This window comes from Poecilia mexicana, unplaced genomic scaffold (genome assembly GCF_051168715.1).
Source record: "Poecilia mexicana isolate PSO_F unplaced genomic scaffold, ASM5116871v1 scaffold_2, whole genome shotgun sequence".
In the NCBI taxonomy this organism is placed as follows: Eukaryota; Metazoa; Chordata; class Actinopteri; order Cyprinodontiformes; family Poeciliidae; genus Poecilia; species Poecilia mexicana.
Genome location: NW_028263371.1, coordinates 48,404,156 through 48,431,214, shown reverse-complemented (window position 1 = coordinate 48,431,214; position 27,059 = coordinate 48,404,156). Strand labels below are relative to the sequence as shown.

Genomic DNA, 27,059 nt, shown 5'->3' with positions numbered 1-27,059 from the left:
TTTAGGAGACGTGTGGCATTTCAGAGTGAAACACATTAATCACTATCTAAAGTAAAATTATTTAAAAAGCTTTATTACTAAAATGCTAAATGAAAAAAAATCTTTCATGAAAAATACAGTTTCTCAAAGTCTACAGGAGTTTGTCCTGTAAACTGTGGGTTGGCGGGTGAAACTCCTACTCTGTCATTGTGTCCTTCACTTTTATCAGTTTCTGGAGTGGCTTACAGTGTAGCTTACCTCCATCAGCATGTGAATTTATAAAAGAATATCAATATTGTGGTGCTTTGGAGTCCTTTGGACTAGATAAAACACTATACAAGTACAGACCATTTACTTAACATGTATTCACAAACATTCAGACAAACTAGTTTCATGGTCAAGAATCAGAATGATATCAGTGCAGAATAAGAAAGTGTCTGGCCAGCTGCAAGAGAGTCATGAAGTAAGTAAGGTTCTGAAAGAAAACTGTAAAATGTGTGTAAAAAGCCATATGTAAATGTTCATGGTCATGTAAATAGACCTCATGTCCACTCACATGTGGACTTGTCTGCAGAATACAAATATCCAGGCTCCTTATCTTCTACCAAAGGCCTCTTATAACTTCTTAAATTATAATACACACCTTTGGCGGCTTTTCTCCTTTATTTACTTGTAAGAATCGAGATAGAGGATTTATCCTGTCCACCTTTTGCCATGCAGGAGATGGGATTTTTACTGCTACTGAAGTTTCAACAAAGAGACCATAAACTTCACTTTTTTATACACACACCTTCTGCAGCTACACACTGCTGCGTTCGCTGATCAAAGCATCCCATTAAGTCCTTTTTCATTAGTTTTCTCAGAAGTTCTGTCGTTTCTTTCACATCAAATTTGGTTCTCTTGACTACAGATGTGATTTTATTTTTTAAAGGGTTGATTAAGTAAAAAGGGAATTATGTTCATCAGTTTTCCATATTATTCCTCATCTTTTTTTCTTTTGATTCCCTTCTTCCAAATGTTTCAGACTTGTATGTGTGTTGCTTTGAATTATTATCTTATATTAAAAGATAAAGGGAAACGAACATGAAAGGAGGAATGTGCTGAAAAATGTCACTTTCTCTTTGACTACCTCAAAAGCGCAGGCATGTTTCTTTCTTTTGGATCTCTATGGGTGTGAAAATAACTCATTCAGTGAGGAGTTTATATTAACTGAAGAAAAGCACTCCACTTCTCAGGTTCTGCTGAAATACAACTTCATCTTCTTTAAATTCTCCCAATATTTCACCATCGAAATATTCTACTCCAGCAGTTTCTTGGAAGTTGGATTTTGATTTTTAATTTTTTTTTTCCCAGGTTGTTTTTCTGTTTTCTGTTCCTTTTCTGCTTCCAAAAAATAACCTGAAGTTACAAATAAGTGCTGTACAACCATTATGAAGTGGATATATTTTTTAAAACAGAAATACAAAAGTGGACTGAGAACCGATTTGTGTTTCAAAAAGTCTGGGATTGCAAACGGTACAAGAGCCTCGTAAAATTAATCCAACAGATAAGTGATAGAGAAGTTACAACATTATGGTCCAAACGGTTTATAACCTGCCTGGCTGGCTGCCATCTTTACTCCAGTGTTTGCATGTGATGAGTGTTGTCTTAGTAACTTGTTTTATTTTAATGTACAACTAACAATGAGATAACACCAACAAATGAGTCATTACCAACTACCCCTGGGCAAACTGCAGACAGGAAACATTTAAATATTTGAGAACACTTGAAGTCCTACAACCTTGATTGCTTTATCTGCTTTATTTGCTGTGTGCTGTCGTGAAATGCCTGGTGGGTTATTTTATCATTCCTTCATGGTTATTTAACTGAATTTACAGTCTGTCAATTCTTTGCATAGCAGAAGAAAAACATTTATTAAAGTATCCAGTTATTATCCTTAAAATCAGACTGAAAGGCAGGCAATGTATTCTGTAATCTTATAGTTTGACCAAGGTATATTAAAGTGGGTCTAAATTAGAGATGTAGTTTTGATACAGTGCAGCGCTGTCACAGCTGAGGTGCCTTTGAAAGGTGAAAGCAGTGAAGTGTCGTCTTCCAGTTGAATTAAACCAGTCAGCATCATTTCATGGAGGGAGAGGCTGCTGTCACTGTTAGATTCACCAGCTGCTGCTCACATCACTGAAGCATAGTAGGCATCGCCTCGGGGAAGACCTGAAAGCTGAGTTGAATGTTTATTGAGTGAACATTGGTTTGTTTTTTTTTCTTCTTCTCTCTTTTTCTTTCTTCGCCCCTGCCAGCTCTACGCTCATTCTGCAAACACTTGTCACTTTTGTGAGGCTCGGCCGCTTTCCGGCTAATGCGGGTCTATATTCGGTTGATCATAAGCTGCAATATCATCCATCATGTGACTGAATTATTATATCAAGGATGGGTGATTCCAATTCACTCCGCTGCCAGCAGCCATTTCCGTGCCCCAATATCAATTTGCATAGAAAATGGAGCCACGGCATTGCCAAGGCTGGATCTCATCGCACTCTGGGAGTCATTTGCCTGGAAGTCCATGCAGAGATAAAGAATATCCGTCCACTTACACTGTTTCTATTACATAGCAATATCTCGTGCTGCCATTACTCATTGCCCGTGATGTTTGGGAGCAATGTGTGGAAGAGCGGTGAATTCCAGGGATCTGACGCTCGGCTCTGGGCTTGAACGATGAGCTATTAATTTTATTCAAATCCTCAACAGCAAAAGATAGAAACGCAATTTACTTGAGTGTTGTAGCAAAATGTTTCTCCATTTGAAGGCAAATGTTTTGGTGCATTTTTTTTTTAATTTAACAGCTAGGAAATAACAAGATGACAATCTACTAGCAATGCCCCCTGACATTTCCTGTTGCTTTCCTTTTTCTTTCAGGCAGCTGAACAACAAAGTGCAGATGAAGATGTAAGTATCCTCAAATTACGTCTGGCTCATTTTTTAGGCAGCTTTTTGCTTTTCTGTCTTCTTTTGGTGTTCTGTTGCAACAGCTGGTATGTAAATACCTGCACGCATGACTCTTGAATTCTGTTTTTTTGCTGCACAACTTCTCCCTAGGATCATGATAAGCCCCAGTATCTCTTCTGCGTGTTTCTTATCGCAGATGTAGTAGACAGACAGACGTCATTACAGCGAAGTGGAAAGACTTCCTCAACTGTGATAGTGTTATGTACTAAAATGTGTTTTGTTGTCTTCTTTTTAAAGGACTTTGCCAAGGACCGATACGGGGTGTCGGCTATGGTGCAATCGCAGCAAAAACTTGGTTGGTATCGGAGCTACCTCGACTCACCAGCACATCTAAATGCTCACAATGAATAAAAACACTGATAAATCATCAATTTAATAAGCTGAGAGGCGGAAACCAAAAGTAAATGGCACTTTTATGCTTATGTCTAAATACTGTGTTTCTCACTGTCATTCAAGCCTGTATGTTATTTTGTTTCTGAAAATCGTCTGGCAGACAGTTTCATAGTCTCTGGTAAGGTAGAAAAGCTACATTTTTAATTTATTCGACAGAAATCCAGCGTCTCCACAAAACATCCATGTTCCTGTAACCTTTTCAAATTCACCAGAAACTTTAGTTTATTTTATTGGAATTTTATGTATTTGATAAACACAAAGTGCATGTTTGTTCAATGGAAGAGAAATATGCAGTGTTTTTAACATTTTATTGCAAATACAAATATGAGCAGTTTGTCAAGCTGAAATGGAAATATCCTTTGTTTTCACCCCAAGATGTTATGAGGCAAAGTGGCAGAACCTACAGCTCAACAGGTTGTTGCTAGGTAACCAAAGTTTGGGGCAACCTGAAACTGCATGCTACCAATCAGGTTGTTGCTAGGTAACCAAAGAGTGAGTGAGTTGATGCCACAAACCTTGCTTAGCTCGACGTGAGAGGTTGAGAAGCTAAAGCCTTTCCCCTCTGCCTGGATCCCCCAGATGGCTGTGTGGTTCTGGATCAAAGTTCACCGACTCTACCTCTGCCCTACTTAGTCTAGAACCGTCTCTGGTCCAATATGCAAGATGCATTAACCACAAGAGGAGAGGTGCCAGTTTAAAGCTCTAAGTGCCAATTTCCATTGTTGTTTGTTACCAAGGTGACATTACAAAGTTTACGCACTGTTGTCTTGTCATTACAAAGACACGAGGAAATTGCCTGTCATTGTTCCACACATTTCATCTGTACTTGTTGAGAAATACAGGTTGTGCAGCTGTTTGTACATGCAGTTAAGAGTGTTTCAACCTGTTTTTCTGCATGAACTCTTACAGCCCGGTAGTAGAGCCAGAAGTATTCCAGTCAAGCAAACTGATTAAACAGGCTTGTGATAAACATCACGAAAAACCACGTTGGAGTCACCTCTAGTAGCAATTTCATCGATACCAGAGATAATTAATCAAACTGCCTGTGTTTGAGAACTCCCTAGATGGGGAAAGCAGCAGACAGACCTGTTGCTGCCGTCCATCTGTCTGCATATTATTTCAGCATCAGTGGCAATAGACAAAGTGGGGCCTCCCTCCCTCACCTGCATGCTAAGTTCAGCCACAGGGACGAGGCGGGAGGGGTTGGGGAGCGGAGAGTTGACGGAGAGTTCTCAGCCAAAGGGGCAGCTCTTTCTTTAGTGTCTCTGCATGATTATCAGCAGCAAGCATGCCTCAGAGTGATACAAGTGAAACTAGACTCAATTTGTCATAAAGCCCAGGGAGAATAGCCAAATTTTAGACAGCTTTCAGCAGCTCTTCTACTGTGTCTTATTTATTAGGCATGCCTGTAATTTGAGCAGTTTTACTGCCTGTTTCACCACAAGCACACGCTTGCTTCTTCACATTTTGTTCTACCTTTGGGAGTATAAAGGATAGTCAAGGGAGATTTTTTTTATGCTCAGAAGTTGGGGAGTTCTTTGAACTAATGAAAAATTTGTATGTCTATTTGATCCAGACAGGGCATTGGTCCGAGTCGAAGACCTTACTCCGCAGAAAGTTGACCAGCTGATCTGGTTGCGTGCCCGGGTCCACACCAGCCGAGCCAAAGGTGAGATCACTCCTTTGCCTCTGGGCGCTTTGTTCACCTTTTATATCAGAGCATACAAAGAGACAGGCTGAGATGCCCCCCTTGTGCTTATCCTCGGTGTCCTATACTCTGCAGACTAAATCATCTGGCCCTGAGCCATTTTCCTCCACAGCTCTCCTTTTAGTTCAAGATCAAACAGCAGAGGCAGCCGACAGTGATGTGGACTTCTTGGGTTTCTTATGACCTCAACAACTGACATCACTCCCCTTAGTTTTAATACTTTTACCACCCACTGCTGTCTACATTATGCAAAAAAGTATTAAAGCTGTTTGAATTTTTAAAAGATGCATAAATGAAGAGAAAGTAATGCAAGGTTGTGAAATACAGGAAAAATAAGTGTTTTGCAAATAAAAATCTAAAGTGTGTTTTTTTTCTGGACTCACTACTTTGTAGGACCAGTTTGTGCTGCAATTACAGCTGCAAGTCCTTTGGGATACGTCTCTGACAGTTTGCTTGTCTAAAAATGGAAATGTCTCCTAATTCTTGGCAAATTACCTCAATACTTGTCAGATTGGATGGATGTGTCTATGAACATCAGTACCAAAGTCTTGGGCAATCAAACATATGAACACAGTTTGATCTAAATCATTCCACATAAGCTGCATTTCAACTCTTCTGCAGCCTACAACACATTTTCTAACATGTTTCCTCTAACAGAGCTTTTCTGTCTCTACTGATGGTTTTTGCGACACCAAAAAGTTACATTGTGGTCTCATTTGACCCAAACACCTCCCACATGTTTGCTGTATTCCCTACATGGGTGGTGGCAACCTGCTAATGTTACTGCTTATTGCATTCCCAGGGTTTCCCCCACACAACTTGCTAAGCCTGGTGGTCGGGGCGCCGAGGCCCGACCACCAGGCTTGGTATTAAAAGATTGTCAGGGAATGTATAAATATTACTGGGTAATTATATGTCACGGGATAACATCGCCAGAGAAACGCTACTTAAACCCACAACTAGTCTTAAAAACATCAAATAAAAAAAAATATAGTTAAAATGAATAGCAATTATTTGCTTCTGTTTAATCCAAATTAAGTCAGCAGCTCCATCAGGCCCCCCAGGGCTTCAGGGGCCCCATAAATGCTAATATTTTAACACCACAGATATATAAATGTAGCATCTGTTTATTCAGATTATCAATGCTGCTAAATTAATTTTAATGGTTTCAGCATACATAGATTAAAAGTTTTTAAATTGCTTAACATTTAAATGTAAGATTTTAAGAAGCTTACGTTGTAAAAGTTAAAAGAACAATATTCATAGTTAGATTGGTTTGTTACCATAGCAACAATCTGATGCTATGAGTTTAATCTTTGAGTTTGAGCTCTTTTTGTTCACAAATACAAATTATTAAACTGCAATTATAACTTATTGCTTTTTAGGTTGGCCAATTAAACTACTCCCCGTCTCCCAGATTTCACTAAATCTAACACAGAAGCTGTTAGAGGTGCTGATGTTTTTAGTGTCAAAAGGTGATTCTAAGTCAGATTCTGCTCCAGGCCTCATGCAGCCTTGGGCCGGCTCTGCAGGATGAGTTAAACCTGCTGCACTGCACGCAGAAATGCGCATCAAATTGGAGATTTAATTCAATGCTGCTAATGTGGCTTTAGCAGCTCTTCTATTTCGTGTCGGTTGAGTTTTTAATAAGCATCACTGAAGCTATTCTGGTTGCTCAAGTTTATGGGACGAGTTTCTCAGATCTCCGCCCGGCCGTGTGCATCGACTCTGGCAGACTAAGTGGACAAAGCATTTGATAGGGTTTGATGCATCGTGTAACTGGAAAAATAACACTAAAATAAATTATATAATAATATAAAACCATGGAGGGCCATCAGGCTTATAATACACTGGGGGAAACCCTGTATTCCTTAAACAATGACTTTGTCTGGGCTTTCTTCCATAAAGGTCAAATTAAGGTGCAGTTCAAGAACAATAGTTGACGGATTTTTCCCACCTGATCTCTGGATCTCTGCAGATTCTCTGTAGAGTTGGCATGAACCTTTTAGCTGCTTCTGTGATTAATGCTTTCCTTCCCTAACTTGTTTAGGGAAGGTTTTCAGCTTTGCCTTGCCCTTTCCATTTTAGGACGATTAAATTACAAAAAGATGGACTGTTTACTAGTAAGGTGAATTCTGAAGGCAATTCATTGTGCTTGATTATATTTACAGGTATCAGAGTGAAGAGTCTGAATACAGAAGCACATAACTTTTGAAAATTATGCATTATTAAACTTCACTGTTTGTGGATTAATATTAGAATATGTAAAGATTGAAGGGGTTTCAATACTTTTTAAAAGAAACCGTTAAAAACAAGCAAAAACTTCTAAGATCTCAAACCAAACAGAATTTATGTTGAATTGGACTTGTCCCATTATTTGCCTACAATGTTTCCCTTTTCCCACCCTCTCCTTGTCAAGCAGTTTGACAGTCTGAGGGTGTTTTCTAATATCATTCTCACACTAGCTTATCACTGCCAACGGGAAGATCAGATAACTGGGTTCCAGCAACCGACAGCCTTGGAGCTTTTGAGTTTGAATACAATGAACTGCCTGAGCTCTGCCTGCTTTGTTACTCCTCTGCATTAAACACCCCACCTTTCTTCTGCTTGGCTAAACCTGCCATCACAAACAAACCTACTGACACCATAAACAAACCTGTGATTGTATTTTTTGACTATTTCCTTTCAAGATACCTTCCAGGGTCAAGAGTCGCTTCCTATCCACTTGTGTTTTAATTCTGCGTGCTCGCTGTGGGATGTCCGTGTGAGCAGAACAACATCCTGATGTGGTGTGGGATGAGGTTTGTTTTTTGGTGGGACTCTGGCATCGGTGCTATCCCCACCACTCCCCTCTTTCTCTCACCCAGCAAACATCAAAGTATCTGGGTGGTCCTCCTATGTGCGGACCTGAGTTTTTGTGAGCTCGTTTGTTTACACTCTCCCAAGGTGTGTGTTTGACTTTAAGGTAGCTATCACACTTTCTCCACAAAGTGCTGTTCAAACACAAGGCTTTGTTTGCAAATGTTTGACCCTCTGCAGCTGCAGAATCCAGTCTTCTTTTTTGTTTCACTCAGCAAACCAACCCTGCTTCCAACTGAGTTTTTTCTTTTTCTTTTGTGATAAGTCTGTTAGGCCTGTGCCACTTATTGTTGTTGCTTTGCTTTGCTTTTGCAGGTAAGCAATGCTTCTTGGTCCTGCGTCAGCAGCAGTTCAACGTGCAGGCGCTGGTCGCAGTGGGAGATCGTGCCAGCAAGCAGATGGTCAAGTTTGCCGCAAAGTGAGTACCGAGACTGTTTTTCCTGTCAGTCGGTGCAGACAATGGTGGGAAAATCCTGGGCTCTAATCGTCCGCTGGTCCATTTTCACACATTCTGCACCAGGAGAGGAGGAGGGGGTTGGCAATCAATCATTTTTCACATGACAGCTGAAGCTGGCTTTTAACAGGGTGGAATACGACGCAGTTTTTAATGGAGCACTTCCTGTTAAGATGGCAGATACAGCGGTGTGGAAGCCACACTTAAGTGCAAAACATCATTAGTCATTTTAACAGCTAAATTGTAGCCCATTACTGCTAGTCTATGAATGAAAGCAATTTTCAGAGGACAGAGGAAGGGACACAATAGCTCTGACTGAGGCTCACATTAGAGGTTCACTTAAGAGCTTGATTATAGAATAACTCTTAATGGGAGCTTGAATTATGCTGCATGATGAAAATCATGCACATGTGCTGAAATATGCGCTGATTTCAAAACAAGCATTTTTTTTTACGCCCTGTACTTAGTGAATTTTGTGTGTGAGACCTTAATTATTATATGCAATGTTAATGGCTTTCCTGTGGATGTTGCCAAATTAGTCCACCGGTGACACCCACGGCTGTAATCGACCACATGAAAAAGGCGGTTGATGTTCAGCTTTGGCAATTCAGGTATTGCAGTAACAAACACCGTTTAAGATGCGACCATAGTTCAGTTCAAAAGCGCCTCCCTGGGTTTGTATGCTGTGCCATTCTTGCAGGAAGCCGTTCAAAAGGTAGAAATTAAATACTCTGACTAAAGGCAGTTGGCCAGACAGTTCAGATGGAGCAGAGTCAGGCCTGCTTACTGAACATGTTGAGCTTTGTAACCGTTTCAGACAGTTGCCTCATAAGCTCTGCAGGTTCTGACATCTTCACTGTGATCTGAGCTGGCCTTCCTGGCCTCTTTTTCTCTCTGGGTATTTCTAAAATGAGCAGTGAAAGATCAATAAATACCAAACATTTCAAAGAAACTTTAAACTTCTGTTTAAGGGGCCTTTCTTAAAATCAAGTAAAAGTCCTATAGATTTTTGGAAACCTGCATAATCATCACTTCCATTAATATTCACTATTTGCTCAATGTGTGCAATGATATTACCACACTATTGCTCTATACATTTACCAAAAGGAAATAAAGGCTTGGCTTAACAGTTGAGAAACTTATAACTTCAGTGGAAAAACAAGTAAGACCGCAGCTAGCAATTATTTTAGTAATCAGTTATTCTGACAATTAGTCGAATGAAAATAAAACATTAAAAAGCACAAATACCTGACTGCATCAGTATGCACAGGCTAACTTAAAGCTTTGCTAAAACCCACAATTAGATTCATAGAATTATTTAGTTTTAAATGAAATGATTTATTCTGAGCATTCTCCTCTTGAGACTGTTGTTCAACAGCCGACTGGCTTCAATCAGAAGCTTTTTTAGACCCAGTTGTAATACAGACCTCTATAGAAGATTCTTCCTGCACACGGCCATCAGCATCTACAACAACTATGAGGAAAATTATGAGCTGCATCAACATTTAATTTCCCTTTGGGATTATTTTTTATTTTTTCAAATTGAATTCATGCCAAAATAAAATTTTCTTTTACATTTTTTTAAATTAATTTGCATATATGCCTGGACTCACTGTGTTGCTAACACATAAGTCTTCCAGCAGACATCTGATTTTATGTTTAGGATCTGAACCGTTTTTTGAATAGTGTTTATTTTTATCTGCTTTACCAAGAAACATCATCCATATAAAAAAAAAAAGAAAAATCTACATGACACAAGGCGGCCACAACTGAATATTGTGTTCCTTTGTATTAAGTAGTCCAGATATGTGGATTATATGTAAAACAAAACCAGTATTTGACAGAAATTTGTTGTTAGGCAGCAACTCAAAAAGAAATTCAGCATTTTTAATTAATAAATGACAAATTTCTTGATTTTTTATTTATTTATTTTTAATTTAGCAGTCCTTCTACGCATACTTTACATCTGAGATATGGATCCTCCACAGTTTGTTCTGCTGTTTAGAGACTCTCACTGTAACGATGGTTGTGAACCTACTGATGCTGAGACTGGAGTGCTGACGTCAGCTTCTTCAGCATGTGGCTGAAACTCCTGATGTTTGTTCCAGTTCCTCTTTAGATGACCTTTGGGCTACACTTTACCATGATGTGGGATTAGTGACTCTGCAAAATAACTGATGGTTCTCACGGCCATGAACTTGGTTTGCTCTTTGTTGTCGTGTTAAATCACAGAAACCCATCTCTGAAAAGACTAGAGAGAAATAAAAAACATCTTCAGAGTCCTGAATAATTGTCTCTCTTCTGTCTGTAAAAGCATTTCATCTTCAATCATAAAAAGATCTTCATGGGAAAAAGATCTTGGGCTTAGAAAACTTTGCCTAACATTTGCCCTTCAGTTCATTTTTTACTGGAAAAAAACACATTACGTGTGAGAAAAGATCAAGTAGATAGCAAACAACATATTACTGTTCAGAAAGATCTTGATAGTAAGGGTTGGTTTAAAGATATCCAAGATAAATTACATTTGCTTTATCCTACTAGAGGTCAGTATTATAAAGTTAAAACATTACTCTTCTCATCGAAGCTTATTCAAAGCGCATTTCCCCAAGCATTTATTTAGGTGTTGGTGTATCTGCAGCTCTTACGTCTCACGGTTCCTCAATCTAGTTCTGCAATGTTTGTGGTATGACAGTTGGTTGTGTTGCAAAACTTGTTACCTAGCAACGGAGCAAGTGAAAGTGACGACACGGTTGTCAAAGCAACATGTTTATACTAAACTTTACCGCTTCTCAGAACGCAACCGGTGGGTTTCTGCCCTCCTCATCTTGTTTCACATGCTGCGGTTTGATGATTGACAAGCTGAGTGGGAACCCAGATTAAAAGGAAATCCTCTCATAATCATACCGAGGCCAAAGGTGGCATCGTAGTGGGAAGTCGCCTTTCATTTATCCCATGTCCAGGACATCCTCTTCTCACACAGTTTAATTAAGAGCTCCAGAAGCTCTTCAACGTTTACTCTACTGCCAGCGATGCGGAGCTGGGTGTGAAGTCCCCAATTCAACCCATTTTAGTTTTCTTTCTATAGAATAGACCTCCTAATTCTTTATTAGATAGTTAAAGCAGCAGTCCTGTGCAAATTACTCCACTGATATGTCGCTTTTGTTGGCACCTTGGATTTCTAAACAAATGTTTTCTACCGAGTGGAAACATTTATTAGTAGTTTGTTTGCACAAAAGGTCAGGATGGTTTGGGGAGGTGTGAATGGCAATCCAACTCTGATTTGGTCCCAAAAAGCAAACTGGTCTGCCTAAAATCCTAAGTCTGTTTGGTTGAAGTGAACTCTGGTCTGCTTGGAGATCGCTAATGCGTTCAGCGCCAGAGACCTCTCCAAAAGCAGAAAGTAGACTCTAGAGGAGGGCATTTGGGGCAAATGCAACCAAAACAAACACAAGCGTCTAATGCTAGCAAGAGAAATGGGTCATGGTCTTTAACCAAGGACAAAGTAGAAATCCTACAGCCACCAGCCCATTTTTGTTTACGTTTTTGTGAAGAAAGAAGTTGCGTTCATGTCGTCTTCGGAGGTTTTCATGTTGTTTTCTTCAGATTCTTGGTGCAGCGCCACCACAGGTGAGGGGGTGAAACAGATTGTTCAAAGGGTTTGGTTTGTTGGATACAGTGCAGCGTGAAAACAAACCACACCAGCCCAAAATACAGCAAATATGACAGCTTTAGTCCTCAATCAAACACGGTGTACCAGACTATCGGGTGTGAAAACATCTCAGCTCTTAGGGTGAGCCCAGCCTCCCTGCAGATGGGTCACATTTATATACAAGCTATGTGGTTATTATAGCAGTACTCAGTATCTCATGACCACATGTAAACGTCTTGTGGAGCCAACAGAGGGGGTAATCATGAGCTTCACTTTTAATCCTTTTTTAAAAACCGTAATATAACAGATCAGCGCTCACATTTCTACAGACAAGCTCCAGTTAATCAGAACAAGACTCCAAGATAATTGATCTGTAGTCGAGGCCGGAGCGTGACCTTCGATGGAGCAGACCACTTTCCCCCCTCAGTTTTAAACCACGGCTTCAGACTTGGATTAGCCGAATCAAATGTATTTTCCTCAGACCAATAAAAGTGGCTGGAGACAACGAGCATTTACCGAACCCACGTCGTGGTCAGTTTTCGTCAGGTTGAAGAACGGCACCATCTTGCTTTTCCTTGGGTCATTTACTCAAGTCCGTCTCCCTTCTCTTCTGTCTCATTTCCATGCGGTGATGTCAGTTGCGTGTCGCGTATCCTCAGAGTCTTTGGGGGCGAGCTTAGACGGTCATTAATGTAGGGGATTTATTTATTTTGCTGATCTCCTCCTGGATGGGAAGGACTATGGCGGCAGCTGTCGCGGGGCTGAAGGGACAGCAGTGCCCCGGCGTTCAGTCCCTCATTACTGCTTTTTAATGAGGAGGAGTGACGGATTACAGCAGGTCTCCCATCTGGCCCGGCGCTGTTTGGCAAGCAGGGGGGTGTTTCGCTTTTCTAACACGGTACACTGAGTTTCCACCAGCTTGAATGTAGGGGCCAGAGGTTGGTTTTGAAACCAACAAAGATCAAGTAAAAATAAAAAAATGGCCCTCCTACAAATTTACTTTGAATTTACAGTAGGACAGGAAAATGATCACAATGGGAACAAAACCCAAATGATTTTGTTGAATAGCTGTGTACTTCCTACATACTGAAATATGATGCAGTGCCTCACCCTGATGCTTTTGGGTTTTTTTATTATACACACTTAAAACTATTAAACTCTGAATTTTTTTATTTGAAAATTAAAACTTTGAATTTTTAAGCCGTTAGTGGTTTAAGTACCGAATTATTTGATTATCAGAAGGTTAAAGATGAATTAGATTAATAAAAACAACATATAATCTTCTCAGTGATGTTCAGTTCTTTCTCAGGTAGCTGTTGTTGCAGGAAGTTAGACGACTTCTGCATGATTCTGAAGATGGAAAACATCCTCTTGCTTACGTTAGGTGTTACTGTTGAGTGTCTTCCTTTCAGCTTCTGAGAATCTGACAAACTCTCCATACCTGTTGTTTGATTTCTACTTTTGCTCTTTAAATCTGTGCTTTTGCATAATGTGTGCTGTTAATCTTTCATAGGGTAAAGTTGTTGTTTGGAGATGATCGGTATTGAGTAGATGGAGGTGCTTGTCAATAAATCGGAAAGTCATAATAAGGTTAATGTATTTCCATTAGTCTATCTGGAAAAGTAGCTTCTTATATTACAGGTTCATTACACAGATGAATCACTGATAACAGATATTTCAAATGTTTATTTTTGCTTATTTTTGCTCAGATAAACAAAATACCAAATTTATTTCTCAGAAAATTATAGTACTGAATACCAATTAGAGAGGATTACAGCCAGAAATATACCCTTATTTATAAGCATGTCCTGTACTGTAGAGTAGATGCACTGAATATTTCTTAGTACTCCTTTTGTATTGAATGCCGCATCAGTACGGCAAAATGCTCAAGTTGCTTTAAGCTTGTCTGCATTTTTTGGTTCAGCTCTCTCTCGCCTTCCTGACAGAAACCCTGTGAAGTTTAGGTCAGACTAGTTTGATGGCTGGTTACAAGACTCCCCAAATCTGTAGAAACATCACACCGGATCTTAAAATCCTTGCCCATCCTCTCTTCTTTTAGAGTTTTGGATCTTGATTTTCAAATGCAATACCAAATTTCAGCAATAATCCATTGCTTTCACTCCTTAGCCCAGGTAAGATGCTTAGTTCAGATGTCACCAATTCAGGATTGACTTTACACAATTGTGTCTGCATGTAGTGATTCTTGAAGCACTCACTACTGCTGCAGTCCACACCTTGTAAATCTATCAAATGGACTTTGGTTTACAATAATGTCATTCTGCAGTTATCCCTGTTGTTTGTCTATCTCTCTCTGCTGCAGGCCTTGAGAGTTTTCTGTAATTTTATGTTCAAATACAGAAAATATTCTGTTAACTTAACCCCTGAAATTAACAGAAATGACCCAAAATAAACTAAAAAATGTTTTAATTTATTGTGATTCATTACAAATTGTCTAAATTTGATAAAATATTTTTTATCAAACTACCTGAGGCATCTGTATTTTATTCTACATGAGCTTGTAGGGAAATTGTGCATGCCGCTGCAGCCTGCTGATTAAAGCAGGGGGGGAAATAGAGGAAGGTGGTTTTGATATGAAAGCCACAAGTGCGCGTGGCATCTGAAATACTTCTTCACTATTCCGTAAATGTCAGTTCAACAGTTGTAGTTCCAGCATGATTGAAAGAAGAAAATGACACAATCAAGTCAGAAATCACTCACCCATGTCCCACACGCTTGCCTTCCTTCATGTCTGCGGGTTGAGGTCAGAGTTTAACAGAAATGTGGCTTCGACGCAGGCGTAGAAGTTTGTTTTCTAAGTGCAGTTTGTTGCTTTCACTCTGCAGCATCACAAAGGAGAGCATCGTGGATGTGGAGGCCATGGTGAGGAAAGTGGAGCAGAAGATCGAGAGCTGTTCACAGCAGGACGTGGAGCTCCACATCGAGAGGGTTAGCTCACCTGCACGGCCTTCTCGTGCACCTTTGTTCCGTTTCACATCCAAATAAACACACAAAGTTGTATTTCTTTCCTGCCTGGCAGCATAAAAGCATCCAGACTTTTAGGCCTTTATAGTTCATTTTGCTCAGGCAGGTACACAGCTTCCCTCACAGGAAGCACACAGCTGCTCTTAGAGTAGGCAAAGCAGTGTTTACCTCTGTGTTAAAACTCATTGGGATCATTGACCAGGTAACCCTCGTCCTAGCAGATGTGGAGAAATAACATTTCAAAGCTACGAGACAAGGTGTTCAGGCTCTACACTTGAAGCAGTAACCAAACCGATCACAATAAGCGCTCACGTTTGTCAGCTGGAGTCAGATTTTCACATAAACAGAGGGGGGTGTCACTTCTTATCCGCTTTCACTTTGACGTAGAAGTGTGGAAGTCAGGTACTTTCCATTTTCTTAAGCCCTTATGTAAACATTGCAGCTTTGTTTTAGACATTTTATTGTGCTAAGCTTTGTTTTCTTTTGCTTGTTTTTTTTTTCTCTCTCAGATTTTTGTCATCAGCCAGGCAGAGCCTCGTCTCCCCCTGCAGCTGGAGGACGCAGTCAGGCCGGACGGAGATGGGGAGGAGGTGAGGTTCCTCAAACAAGAATGGACAAAAAGATCTGTAACCTGGTGGAGGTGTACGTCAAAAGAACTGCAATTGCTTCAAAAAGGGGTTTTATATAGGAGGGGTTGGAATACAAACCTTTCAGATTTTTATTTGAGAAAACTTTGAGGAATGATGTCATTGCATTGTGACAAATGTCGGGTGGGGGTGGAAATTCAAGTTGTGTTAGAAAGTTAAATATTGCTGTTGTGCAGAACTAAAGCACCAATTTAACTTTTGGTTCAATATTGGCTGTTCTGACATGATTTATGAAAGGCTTCAGCTTTTCTCTGGTGATAGGATTTCACATGGTTAAAGCATACAAGCATAGTCTTATGATCTCTGTTTTCAGCCCATCCCACAGATTTTCCATAGGCTGTAATTCTGAATGTTTATTCTTCTCTTTATATTTCGGTGTTGAAGTTTATGACACCATGCACATCATGGTTGCATATATTTCACTGTATCCAACAGTGTTCGTTGTTGCACACTAACATTAACAGTGTTACTTAAAACCTACCTTCAGTTTTTTGTTTTTTTTTTGGCCTACAAGCTCATTTACTTTTTTATCCAACAAAAACACTACATTCTACTTAAACTCTACTTAAAGTGGAGTTTAACAAACTGATTGTTGTAGAAGCTTTGACAGCCATTTTTGGTCCCAGTTGCAGGTGTTTTGAACTTTATTTGTCTCTCTGACTGTAACTCTGTCTTCAGGACTCGGAAAGCAGCTGTTTTCTTGTAGCTGTTTTCTAGACTTATTCAGTCCAGCACATATCAGAGGAAGTTGTATGACATTTTAAAGAGAAACGGGCATCTGTCGCGGCATATTTCTTCCCGAGGGCAACAGAAAAACATCACTGTATAATTAGAAGTTCCTTGTTTTTAAACTCTGGCCAACTTAAAAAACAATAAAATAAGAAACAAGGGTGAAGTTATTTATTGTGAAGGGATGGTTTCAGGTTTCATAAATGGTATTTTTGATGTCTTTAGTGAAACCAATTATAGTATTTCGCAGCATGAAACTGGAGTGAAGGGTGAAATTTTTAAAGACTTTTTGGCACATTTCAAACAGGGGTGTCGACGAATTTGTCCTTGTATGTACGCGGGTCGTGCCTTGTTGCAGTGAACACACCTCTTTGTATCCACCAGCTACATTTCACATCTGCAGCAGGATCTCAGGTGTTTTCTGTTGGGATTCAACATGTCAGTCACACATTTGTAGCAGCACCTGTCGTCCCCAGAGACGGAGGCCAGATCGGCTCTGACTACCTAACGCTTTTCCCCCACTGTATGAGGCTGTCTGGGGCAGGATGTGGCAACATGGCTGTTAACTCGCGCCCCAGAGGACATTCTGAGGAAGCTCGGCGTGACCCTGGAAGCATTAGTTCCTCCTGTGATGAAACGTTTACTTTTTCATTTGTTTTTCTTTATATTTCTCCCTTTTCTGAATTGGTTCCCTATTGTCTTGAACAGCAGATGTTTTGCTGCAGCTGAACATTTTCGTTGTTCAATCTGCATCTGACCTTGTTTCCCATTTAGCGCTTGGAGCCTACAGTCTCACAGTCATGTGAAAATGTTAGGACATGTCAGTGCTCAGTTTATTTAGAGTTGTTCATATATTGATGTCACATTTTATTTATCTCAGGGAAAGCAATTTATTTGCACATTAGTGTTTTCCTATTTAAACAGAAGATATTAAAAATCTGTTTTCTGTCTAATGGAAAAACGTTGGTCACCGGGTCACCTAATAGCTAGTGTTAGCTCCCTTAGCTGCAATCATTACTTTATATTCACATCTTTTTTATGTTTTTTGTACATCACAGAGGATGATTTAAATTTTTTAGGCCTTATTAAATTCTCATGAGACCTTATTAGCTGCTGCAATCTTATTTTTTTTTTTAAGTTTTCTGACAGCTCTCAGTCTGACATTTAAACGACGCAAATCATCTTCAGCATACTAAGTTGTGTCACCTTAGTGGGAAAATTAAAATGGCTAAAATCACACACTGGGACAATAAAAGAATATTTCTATGTTATGTAGGAATACATTTTTGGATTTCCCTAATTTATTTCTCACTTGATTTTGCATTTAATTTTTAAAGAAACTTACAAGATGTATTTTCTTTTAATGTTGAAATAGATAAAGAATGTTTGCATGCAAATATATAAACAAAATTAGACAGATTTTCATTTACTTTTTTCACTCGAATGTATTCGTAGAAACAACTCAACACGTCTCTGTTGTTGCAGTTGCCAGTTTGTCTCTCGACAAATTAGAATATCATCAAAGTTAAATAATTCTTCTTATTTGGATGCTTATGGCATAATGCTCATGAAAACCTGCTTCAATTTTTTCTATCACACTTTTTTCTTCCACTAAACATTCCTTTGATAGCCGGTTACCAGCAAGCTTCTTAGCAAACACTTTTGCCACCGTATCCTCCTTGTTTAGGACGTTAATGACCGTTTTACTGGGTAACTTTCAAGTTGGCAGTGTTTTCCATTTTGGTGACAACTGCTTTATTTTTATTGCATAATATGTAATGTTTATGTTTTCAGAAAAAAAGTTAATTTTGAGCTTTATATGAAGCACATCATGCTCTGTATAATGAATATTTGAGTTTAACTGAATTGGTGGAATGAAGTAACTTTTCTAATTTGCTGAGAATTATGATTTTACGTCCTAACATATCCAGATATGCAACACTCCTTATGTTTCATCCCTTGTGAGCTTTAAAAACCCTGTAAAATATTTACACATCACTGAATGCAAACACCCCTGTGTAAAGAACAGCAGCAGAGCAGATCAGCTCTGTTGAATATTTCATAAGTCGAATGTTTGGTTTTGATGTTAAAATGTTTTTTCCCCTCAGGAAGGAAGAGCCACTGTTAACCAGGATACCAGACTGGACAACCGGGTGATTGATCTGAGGGTAAGAGACAACAGAAATATGTCAAAACTATCAGTCGGTGGATCTTATCCTAGAAGTGACTCTCGGTGAAGGAAAAGAAAATCTGTTTACATTCCTACAAGCATGCGGGATGCCGTGTCATTTTCAGTGAAAAATTCAAGCAACACCATTCAAAACTTATCTTTTACGCTCCGTCGTCTAAATTTAGAAACGTCTTCATTCAGACTTTACAGGTTAAGATAAAACTGCCATAGTGTTGAAGCGCGGCACTTGAGATCAAACAGAAAGCAAACTACCTAATAACTTCAAAACCACTGAGCAAACCGCTGCACCTTAGAAGAGAAAACGTTCATCTGTGATTTAGCATGCGTTGTGTGGGAGAGGCGCTAAATCTATACGAGCAGCAGGAGGCACACAGCCGCCGAGTCTTACATTGTTTTGATATGTATGGATGATACGGCTGGCAGGAAGGCAGCAACACCACAGCACAGAGACACGGCGCTCTAAAGGATCACAACAACACCTGTTTCTGTAACACTTGAAGCTCACAGACGAGGGTCTGTCATCACTTGTACACTTAAAGGCCCGGTGAAGCTATAAAGCGGTTCCCACTCTGCGAGACAAACACTCGATGAGGGACCAATAAAGCTCCTCTAAGAATAGTTGAGTTTCTACGAAACTTCTCTCATGTGATGCTTTAACATCAGGTGCTTTGTACGATGAAAAGCAGAGAAAGTTCAGTTGTGTTAATTTAATTTGTGCAATAAAGCTTGGACTTGCAGTCTGTTCAGTTATTTGGAGTCAAATAGCTGCAGAAATTAACTTTTTTTTTTTTTTTTTGACTGAAACAGTGCAGTTCAAAATTTAATTTAGGCTCATTTCCTTTATAGAAACTTTCTTGAGGAACCAGAGTTCATTTCTCAGGCTTTTTCACCCACTTATGTTTTTACTGCACCAGTGTGAAAACGGATCACTGGGTTAGAAATTAAACTCAGAACAAGGCCCCGGGTAAGGAGGTACAACTTTCAATATTACCATGAAAGCTCAGGGTGGAGATTTATAGCGGAAGATGCCAAGCGGCTAAAAACTAATCTAAGGTTCCTTTAGTCAAGGAAACATTTAAGAGTTTGAAAGTTTTACGTCCTGATGTGTATCAACAGATTTTAAATGATCATAAAAAAGAAGCACAGGTTTGCAGAGCTCATATGGGATGTCATGTTGGCATCATGTGATAAAAATGTTTTATTGTTTTACCAATTAAAATTTTTTCCAAAGTCCAAGCAGAGTTTTAGCTGCTGTGTACAACCTGCAGTTCTAGGCCAAGAACATCACCTTTTAATCCTGGTTAGAGTTTTAAAACTTGTTAAAGTTGCACTTTGCTCTGAATTGGCACCAGCTTTAGATAAGATGGAGATAAATAATTGTTAATTATAGATTACTACTGACCAGTTTGACCTTTCTTTTTGTCATCTGCATTAATTTTAGGAATACAACTCTGAGTCAGCTGAGTGCATACAACAAACAACTGGGAAATAAAATTTCAAGATGGTGTAAAAGAAACACCTTTTATTAACCAAACTACAATAAACAGCAAAATAGCACGTATTAAGTTGGAACCTATCCTACTTCCTGTGGTGTCAACATATCTGCATTGCTTTTTAAGGAAGCAGCAGAATCTGTTAACATTTCTAAAACCAAATCTTTTTTTTTTTACTGATATAACTGATGTTTGAAAACAGATAATACACAATATAATCTAGTTTACTTTAGAATATAATCTACTAAGTCTTGCATCTTGAATGTTTTTAAGTCAGTCAGGTAAAACATATTGACACCCTTTAGTGGAAAACGGTGGAAAAGTCAACATTTTCCTTAAAGTCAATGATAGAATCAAGAAAATGAGCAATTATAAAGAAATGAACATGTTTAATTAAAAAAAATGTTTTTAATGATTAGCCAACTGGGTCAGAATATCTTCAAAACCATATAAAGAAGCAATCTTACTGGAGTGGTGAAGGCTCTTTGATGCATATAAGGGGATAATCTGACAGGTCAGTGTCAGAATACACACAGCATCAGTTTGTTGCAAACTGGGCTGCTTAGGGTTAAAACGTAATCTCTGGTTGATGCGTAAATTAAAAGCAAATGTTTAGACATTTATCAATGCAGACGTTATCGACGCGTTTGTTCATCTCTTTCAGCTGTTGAGTAACATATGTACGCTGTTTCAGTGTTGCATCATCATTTTTTACATGTGCCATTAATTTTAAACAGCATTGCAGGTTTAACATTTTTAAAGTATATTTTTGTTTCTAGTTCCTCTATTGGGTGACAAATAATAAGTTGTTTGAATTAATTTGATTTTATGCTTCAACTGCAACAAATGGAGATCATTTAAACAGAAACTCTGTTGAAAACTGAAAACAATGTAAGCAATTTAAAGTTCCAAAATGATTCTGTAGATGAAACTGAGTTGATCAGATGATGGGCGGAAAGATTTGTTTTTGTAGTAATACTTCCACTTATGAACATTTCAGAGCAAAACTGCCTCTCACTTCATCACAACATGCAAGTTTTGAAAATAAACTAATATGGTAAATTTCTGCTTAAATATAACTGTTGCAAGGACATGGTGACTTTCAACAAGAGTCTTCAAGAAAACATAAAATTTGTGAGGACATTGGTGAATGCGTTAATGGTACATTGCAAAAATGGACCCTATATAGTGTTGGAAAAAATAAATGATGATAAATATATAGTTTTTCCCCAAATCAATGATTTAATTGAAAAGTTGAAACATCTCAGTGAAACGTTTTTCTGCTGTTTTAAACAACAACAGTTTGCCAATGCATCATTGGCAAAGTGAGCATGGATGTGATAGTTGTATGATTCACTAATAACTTTGCATTTCTTTAAGATATTGAGATTTTATCCAAAGAAAATAAACTTCTTATATATTTTGCAAAACTTTTTTATCTGTTAATATGTCACAATATGAAATGCAGAAGTTTAACTTTGCAATGCATGTTATTGCATAGCTAAACTTTGCAATAACATAGTTTAACTAGGCTCCAGAGAATTGCAGAATTCTCTGGAGCCGGTTTTACAATTTCTCTAAGGTGTTTCACATCCGCCAAAGACATTAAAAGCAGAATTACGTTCTTGGGTTAACTTCAGACATTTTTATTACTATCAAATTTCAGTATTAACAGTGTTTTAACCATTTTGGAGTCTGTTTGTCACTGTTTACTATAGTAAGGGCAAAACAATTCCCAGATGAATTCTATGCTTGTCTTGCAACGTAGGACTGAAACCGCACTTAACCAGAAATTTAAATTTTGGACCTTGAAACCCATCTGTGGTATCTCATCACCACAGCTGGGTTTCTAAACCGTAGAGTTTGCCTCTGAGTTGTAAGTGATATTCAGGTGCTCTTTATAAGTAACCGCAGCATCAGAAGAGCTGCCAGTTTAGGAGACCGACTGCTACCTACATATCCCCCATCGCACCTTCTCGCTGCAGACTTGCTGTAAACAGGAAGCGCTTTCGAAGGTTTAAGCGTGGCCTCACTCAGACTGGCTTGTCGCTGATTTTTTTCCCAAGTTAAAAGAGGTTCGGCCCAAACGTATGACGCACAGCGAAAATGAGTCAGAGGCTTTCTGCTTCGCAACTTTGCAAAGGTGTTGATAAAAATTCTCAGGAACGTTTTATATCTTTTTCACTTCTTCTTTTTACCAATTGTTCTCACTGATGCTTCAGATTTCAGTCAGACATCCCTGAAGCGTCGTATGTAGAGTTACAAGTTGGCCAGTGCTCACACGCTATCACTTTCCCCTTTCTTGTCAAAAAGCAGTCATGATGTCTATTCAAATTTAGGCCGTCAGTACAGATGAGGCTCGGTGGCAACAGTTTCTCTCCTTTTGATATGTAATAACTGTAGTCGTAGGCCAGTAAACTGTAGAGGTTTGTGGTAATCCGAGATGAGTCAAAGGATTTTAGGGAGTATGCTTTTACGTTTCTGTCTGCTTATTTTACTCAACTGTTACACATTTTGGTTTTGGGGGTTAAATTTTAACAGTAATCTTCCCTGCCTCGCTGTCAGCATTTACATTGATAATGATAGGTTTTGCATTCCCGGAGCTCCCGCCGGGCTCTGATGCAGGTCTCAGTCTCGCCCTTGCCAGCAAATAAATGTTTCAACCTTCGTGCAGACGGGAGGTGCAAGATACAAAAAAAAAAAAAAAAACTGGCAATCTTGTTTTTTGCACATCTGTTACGATTGGGTAATGAGTCCAATGAATCACTCTGTGTGTGGTAACGCTGCTCTGCTTGTGGTTCAATGCTTTATGCGTGCGCGTGTGTGTGTGTGTTTCCTCCCAAAGACGACCACCAGCCAGGCCATCTTCCGCCTGCAGTCAGGAGTCTGCCAGCTCTTCAGAGACACCCTCACCAAAAAGGGCTTTGTGGAGATCCAGACCCCCAAAATAATATCTGGTAAAACTGTTTTCTTATCTTCCCCCAGTTGTGGAAACTGATCCTTTTTTTTTGTTTTTAAAGATATCTCAGTGGAGGCACCCTCGTTTCCATCCCACTGCCCGCAGGTGCCCTGTGAGTCATGAAGTGACAGTTGTAAATCACACTTCCTCTACTAGTATGCATTTTAAAATCATAAACCAAACATTATGTTCAGCTGAATCTCCCAGCGTTAGTCATAAAACCAAAACATGCAAACGTGAAACAGTTTGGAATATGAAAAACTTTCAGGCCGCTCGGGATCTTAAACTTTAAACATTAGCCTCTCTCCTTTATTTTAGTTAAACACCAATTTATATTTGGAAAAGGGAAATCTTACTGTAGTAGTACATAATAAAAAATGAAACAAAAACACAATTCTTCTGTCAGTCATTCAGAGTTCAGAGGTATTTGAGCTTTTCCTTGAATTGTTGATCCCCCCCCCCCACCACCAGCTTTTCCTACCGTAGAGAGCAAAAACATGTTCAACTGCTTAAAGCAAACATATTAAAACTGTAGCAACAAGAAAGTCTCACAACTGTGAAAACCGAGGAAAACACAGCAGAGTTCAGGAATCAGGATGTAAGGAAGTTTAATCCACTGAACACTGTTCAATCCATCATCTGAAGATGGTTAGATACGCAGCCAAAGTGGCCCACGGACAAGCTGTTTGTTCATTCCACAAACCGGGCCTTTACTTCAGGGAGTATACTCTTACGTTTCAGTGTGCTCTTTCACTCAACTGTTACACAATTTTGTTTTGAGGGTTAATTTTTAACAATGATCTGCCCTGCTTTGCTTTCAACTGTAGCAAGAGTTAAGCTACTTTGGAAAAAAAAGAAAAGAAAAAAGCCAAAAGCATAAAAGAAACTGCAGGCCAAACCAACCAGTGCTTGTCATGTTGAACACATTATTCATTCACACTGCAGAAACACAAAATCTTAGTATTTCTGGTCTAGTTTCCAGTGCAAATATCTTAGTACATGTGAAATAAAAACAAAACCAACTTACACGTAGCTTTTCAGCATATAGGAACTTGATATAAGTCAATAATTCCTTTGTATTGATAAAAAAAAAAGTACAAAAGTATAACGAAACACTCTGCCATTGGAACGTGACATTTTCCCCGTGTTTCCCCAAGTTATAATTCTCTTGCTTCACACACACCTGATTTCAATTGATGGACGATTAACAGACTTTTATTGAACTGCAATTATCTGAGTCAGATGTGTAAAAGCAGGGAAACATCTGAAACATGCAGGGCAGGGTGCCTCGAGGACCAGAACCGGGAAACATGTCAAAATCTATTCAGAAGATTGTTTTTGTAGCACCAAACTTTTGCCTCTTCACTTTCATATTTTTTCACACTCCAAGGTTTTAATTAGAAGAAGAAGCAGTTACCAGCTGGAGAGAATATAAAACAAAAAAACAGAAAAAAGATTCCTCACTCTGCATATCAAAGTTCAAATGTACTTGAGCTCTTTGAATCGTGTTTCTTCTCCTGTTGGTGTTTTCTCCTCCATTTTAGTACAAACATTCATCTCGTGCTAAAACTGCTAAAACCTGAGACGGAGGCGGCAAAAGCAGGTTCCGTAAAAAAACCTCCAAAACATGTTGCATAAAAGGGCCGTGTCTTTGTGCTATCCCTGGACTCCCACGTGATTCTCACATTTGACATGAACAGCTTTGCTCTCACTTCCTACTGTGTGGCAGCCAATCGTTGCGTCTTCGCCTCATTTTAAAACTGCCGCGTTTTTTCCTTTTGGCGGCACCTGCCAAACAACATGATGTGCTTTCTGCAAAACCGCATCTTCCTGCCAGGCTACACCCATCACACGCGCAGCGTACAGCTTGTGCTGTGTGAGAACCCCCCTGCCCACGCCCTATTATATATTTTCACTGGAACATCAGATAGAGCCCTCCTTGATGACGTTTGTGTCGAACAGAAAGCTGCAGATGTGTTTTGCATGGCTGGTCGTTATGTAATCCTCAAACTTGTTTTTGAACAAAAACACGCCGCAGTTTTTTTTTGAAGGTTAAAAATAAGTTTGTACTTCATTGTGACAACTTATATATACTTATATAAACTCTATTTTAGCTGAGTTTTTTCATTTTTTTTAATCTTTGCCTTACAAAAAATAATGCCTGTTAAATACAAAGGCTTCATCTAACAAGACTTTGGGAATCCTGTTATTTGAACTGAAATATTACGTGTTTTGGTTGAACTCAACCAAACCCATGTCGGAAAATTTAAGGTTTTTTTCCAATATTTAAACATGAGAGCAGCTAATGATCAATATTTCTGTCCAGTTATTTCTAACACTCAACCTTTCAAATATATCCATTCACATTCGATAGATTTTGCAGTGCTGATATTACATAGGCTGTGTGTAATACAAAAGATGTTACAAACTTTCTTTTTATTATCAGTATTATTATAAGGCTTTGTTATTAGGACAATCCCTTTGAGGTTAAAATCTATTTTGCAAGAGAATCCTGGTCAAGACTGGCAGCGGCGGCTTCATTCCTACCAGGAGCCAAACACTGTTGTTGATTTTTATAAACCTCTGAGGTAAAAATTAGCTGCATGTCTGTTGTTCATCAAAGTATAATCAATAATCAATTTAACAGTTTTTATTCTTGGAATAAGAGCAAAGTTGAGTCTGAGCACAATTAACCGCCGTAGCAGGTTTGTGGTTCACCTTCAGATCAAATGACTCCACCCTCATTTGTCTTATACTCGTTTCTATTTGAGCAAAGATCAAAGTGCTTAAAGAAATAATCTTTAATCTGCTCTTTACTTTCAGAAGATCTCATTCAAAGTTCCTCCTAAGGTGAACTAAAGGCAGTCCAGGTCCCACCCACCGTTGGTCCTTAAATTTAAGTTACAGCTCAAATGTAGAAACTTACTTTAAATTGGCAAAATGGCTCTCCATGAAACATGAGCAGATCTGCAAAAGCGTCATTTTGTGTTTGCTGGAATATTAATTTGAAAATAGTAGAAGGGTGACAGTTTTTCCAGAAATAAAAACAGGAAAATCGTATGAAAATTTTAAGTCTCGTTTTGCATGATCCATTTGTGATTTATGATGATTTGGAGCAGCAGGTGGCCGATTATTTTTATTTTATCTTGTTCATTTGTTCCCACCCCCAGTCAGTCGGTTTTTGTTTTTCTGCTGAGATCAGTTTCTTGCTTATCGAACATCTGTGTTGTGGTGGACAGCAGCAAACTCTAAGAATCATTTCCTGCAGAGCCGCTTGAAGTGTTGGAAAGGGTCAGAAGTCAGTTTTTTTTTAGAAATATCAAAACCTTTGTCATGACAGTCAGATAAGATAATCTGAGACAGAAAATGACTAAGCTTTTAGATGCTTGAATAATCTTTCAACTATTTTCCTGCTACTTTAAAACCATAAATAATTCATGATCAGTAATAACTTTAAAGCTTCTTTTCTGAATGCAACCTTGTCTTTTCCCCTGATAGATATAGTTCAGTGTGTGTCTGAGACCTTCAGTGTTTGGGTATGAAACCATCTCTAAAATGTAAACAACAAGGTTTCAACGAATTCTATATTATTTTTAGCCTCTCTCTCTCTCTCACACACACACACACACACACACACACACACACACACACACACACACACACACACACACACACACACACACACACACACACACCTCCACATACCACAATGGGAGTTGTGGGGACAGCAGTCAGAACCAGTTGAATTTCTCAGTTCTGATCCACGTGGTAAAAATTTTTGTTTTTGTTTGCCATCTTATTCTCTAAAGGTTCCTGCAGGTGTCTTCATTCACCTGCTGTAGACCAGAAGTTGGTTTATCTAAAAACATTTCAGATTTGACTGTGAGTTTACATTTCGGTTCAGAAGCGAAGGAAACCACTGAGACTTTGAGGTCAGAGCCAGGAGAGAGGTCACAAGCCGAACGGAGAGTATTCCTCCACTCACAGCCTTAGAAAGGTCAGAGGTCGGACCT

The 27,059-nt window shown here is 39.0% G+C and overlaps 1 protein-coding gene across 1 annotated transcript in view; it reads left to right on the top strand.

The window, feature by feature from the left end:
• dars1 (aspartyl-tRNA synthetase 1) overlaps nucleotides 1–27,059 on the top strand; it is a 40,536-nt gene that overhangs the window by 5,139 nt on the left and 8,338 nt on the right. Inside the window, exons 3-10 of the mRNA XM_015008768.2 lie at nucleotides 2,893–2,922; nucleotides 3,220–3,277; nucleotides 4,952–5,044; nucleotides 8,258–8,360; nucleotides 14,889–14,991; nucleotides 15,537–15,617; nucleotides 18,512–18,571; nucleotides 22,933–23,044. Coding sequence (XP_014864254.2) covers nucleotides 2,893–2,922; nucleotides 3,220–3,277; nucleotides 4,952–5,044; nucleotides 8,258–8,360; nucleotides 14,889–14,991; nucleotides 15,537–15,617; nucleotides 18,512–18,571; nucleotides 22,933–23,044 — 640 coding nt within the window. The remainder of the gene's footprint in view (nucleotides 1–2,892; nucleotides 2,923–3,219; nucleotides 3,278–4,951; nucleotides 5,045–8,257; nucleotides 8,361–14,888; nucleotides 14,992–15,536; nucleotides 15,618–18,511; nucleotides 18,572–22,932; nucleotides 23,045–27,059) is intronic.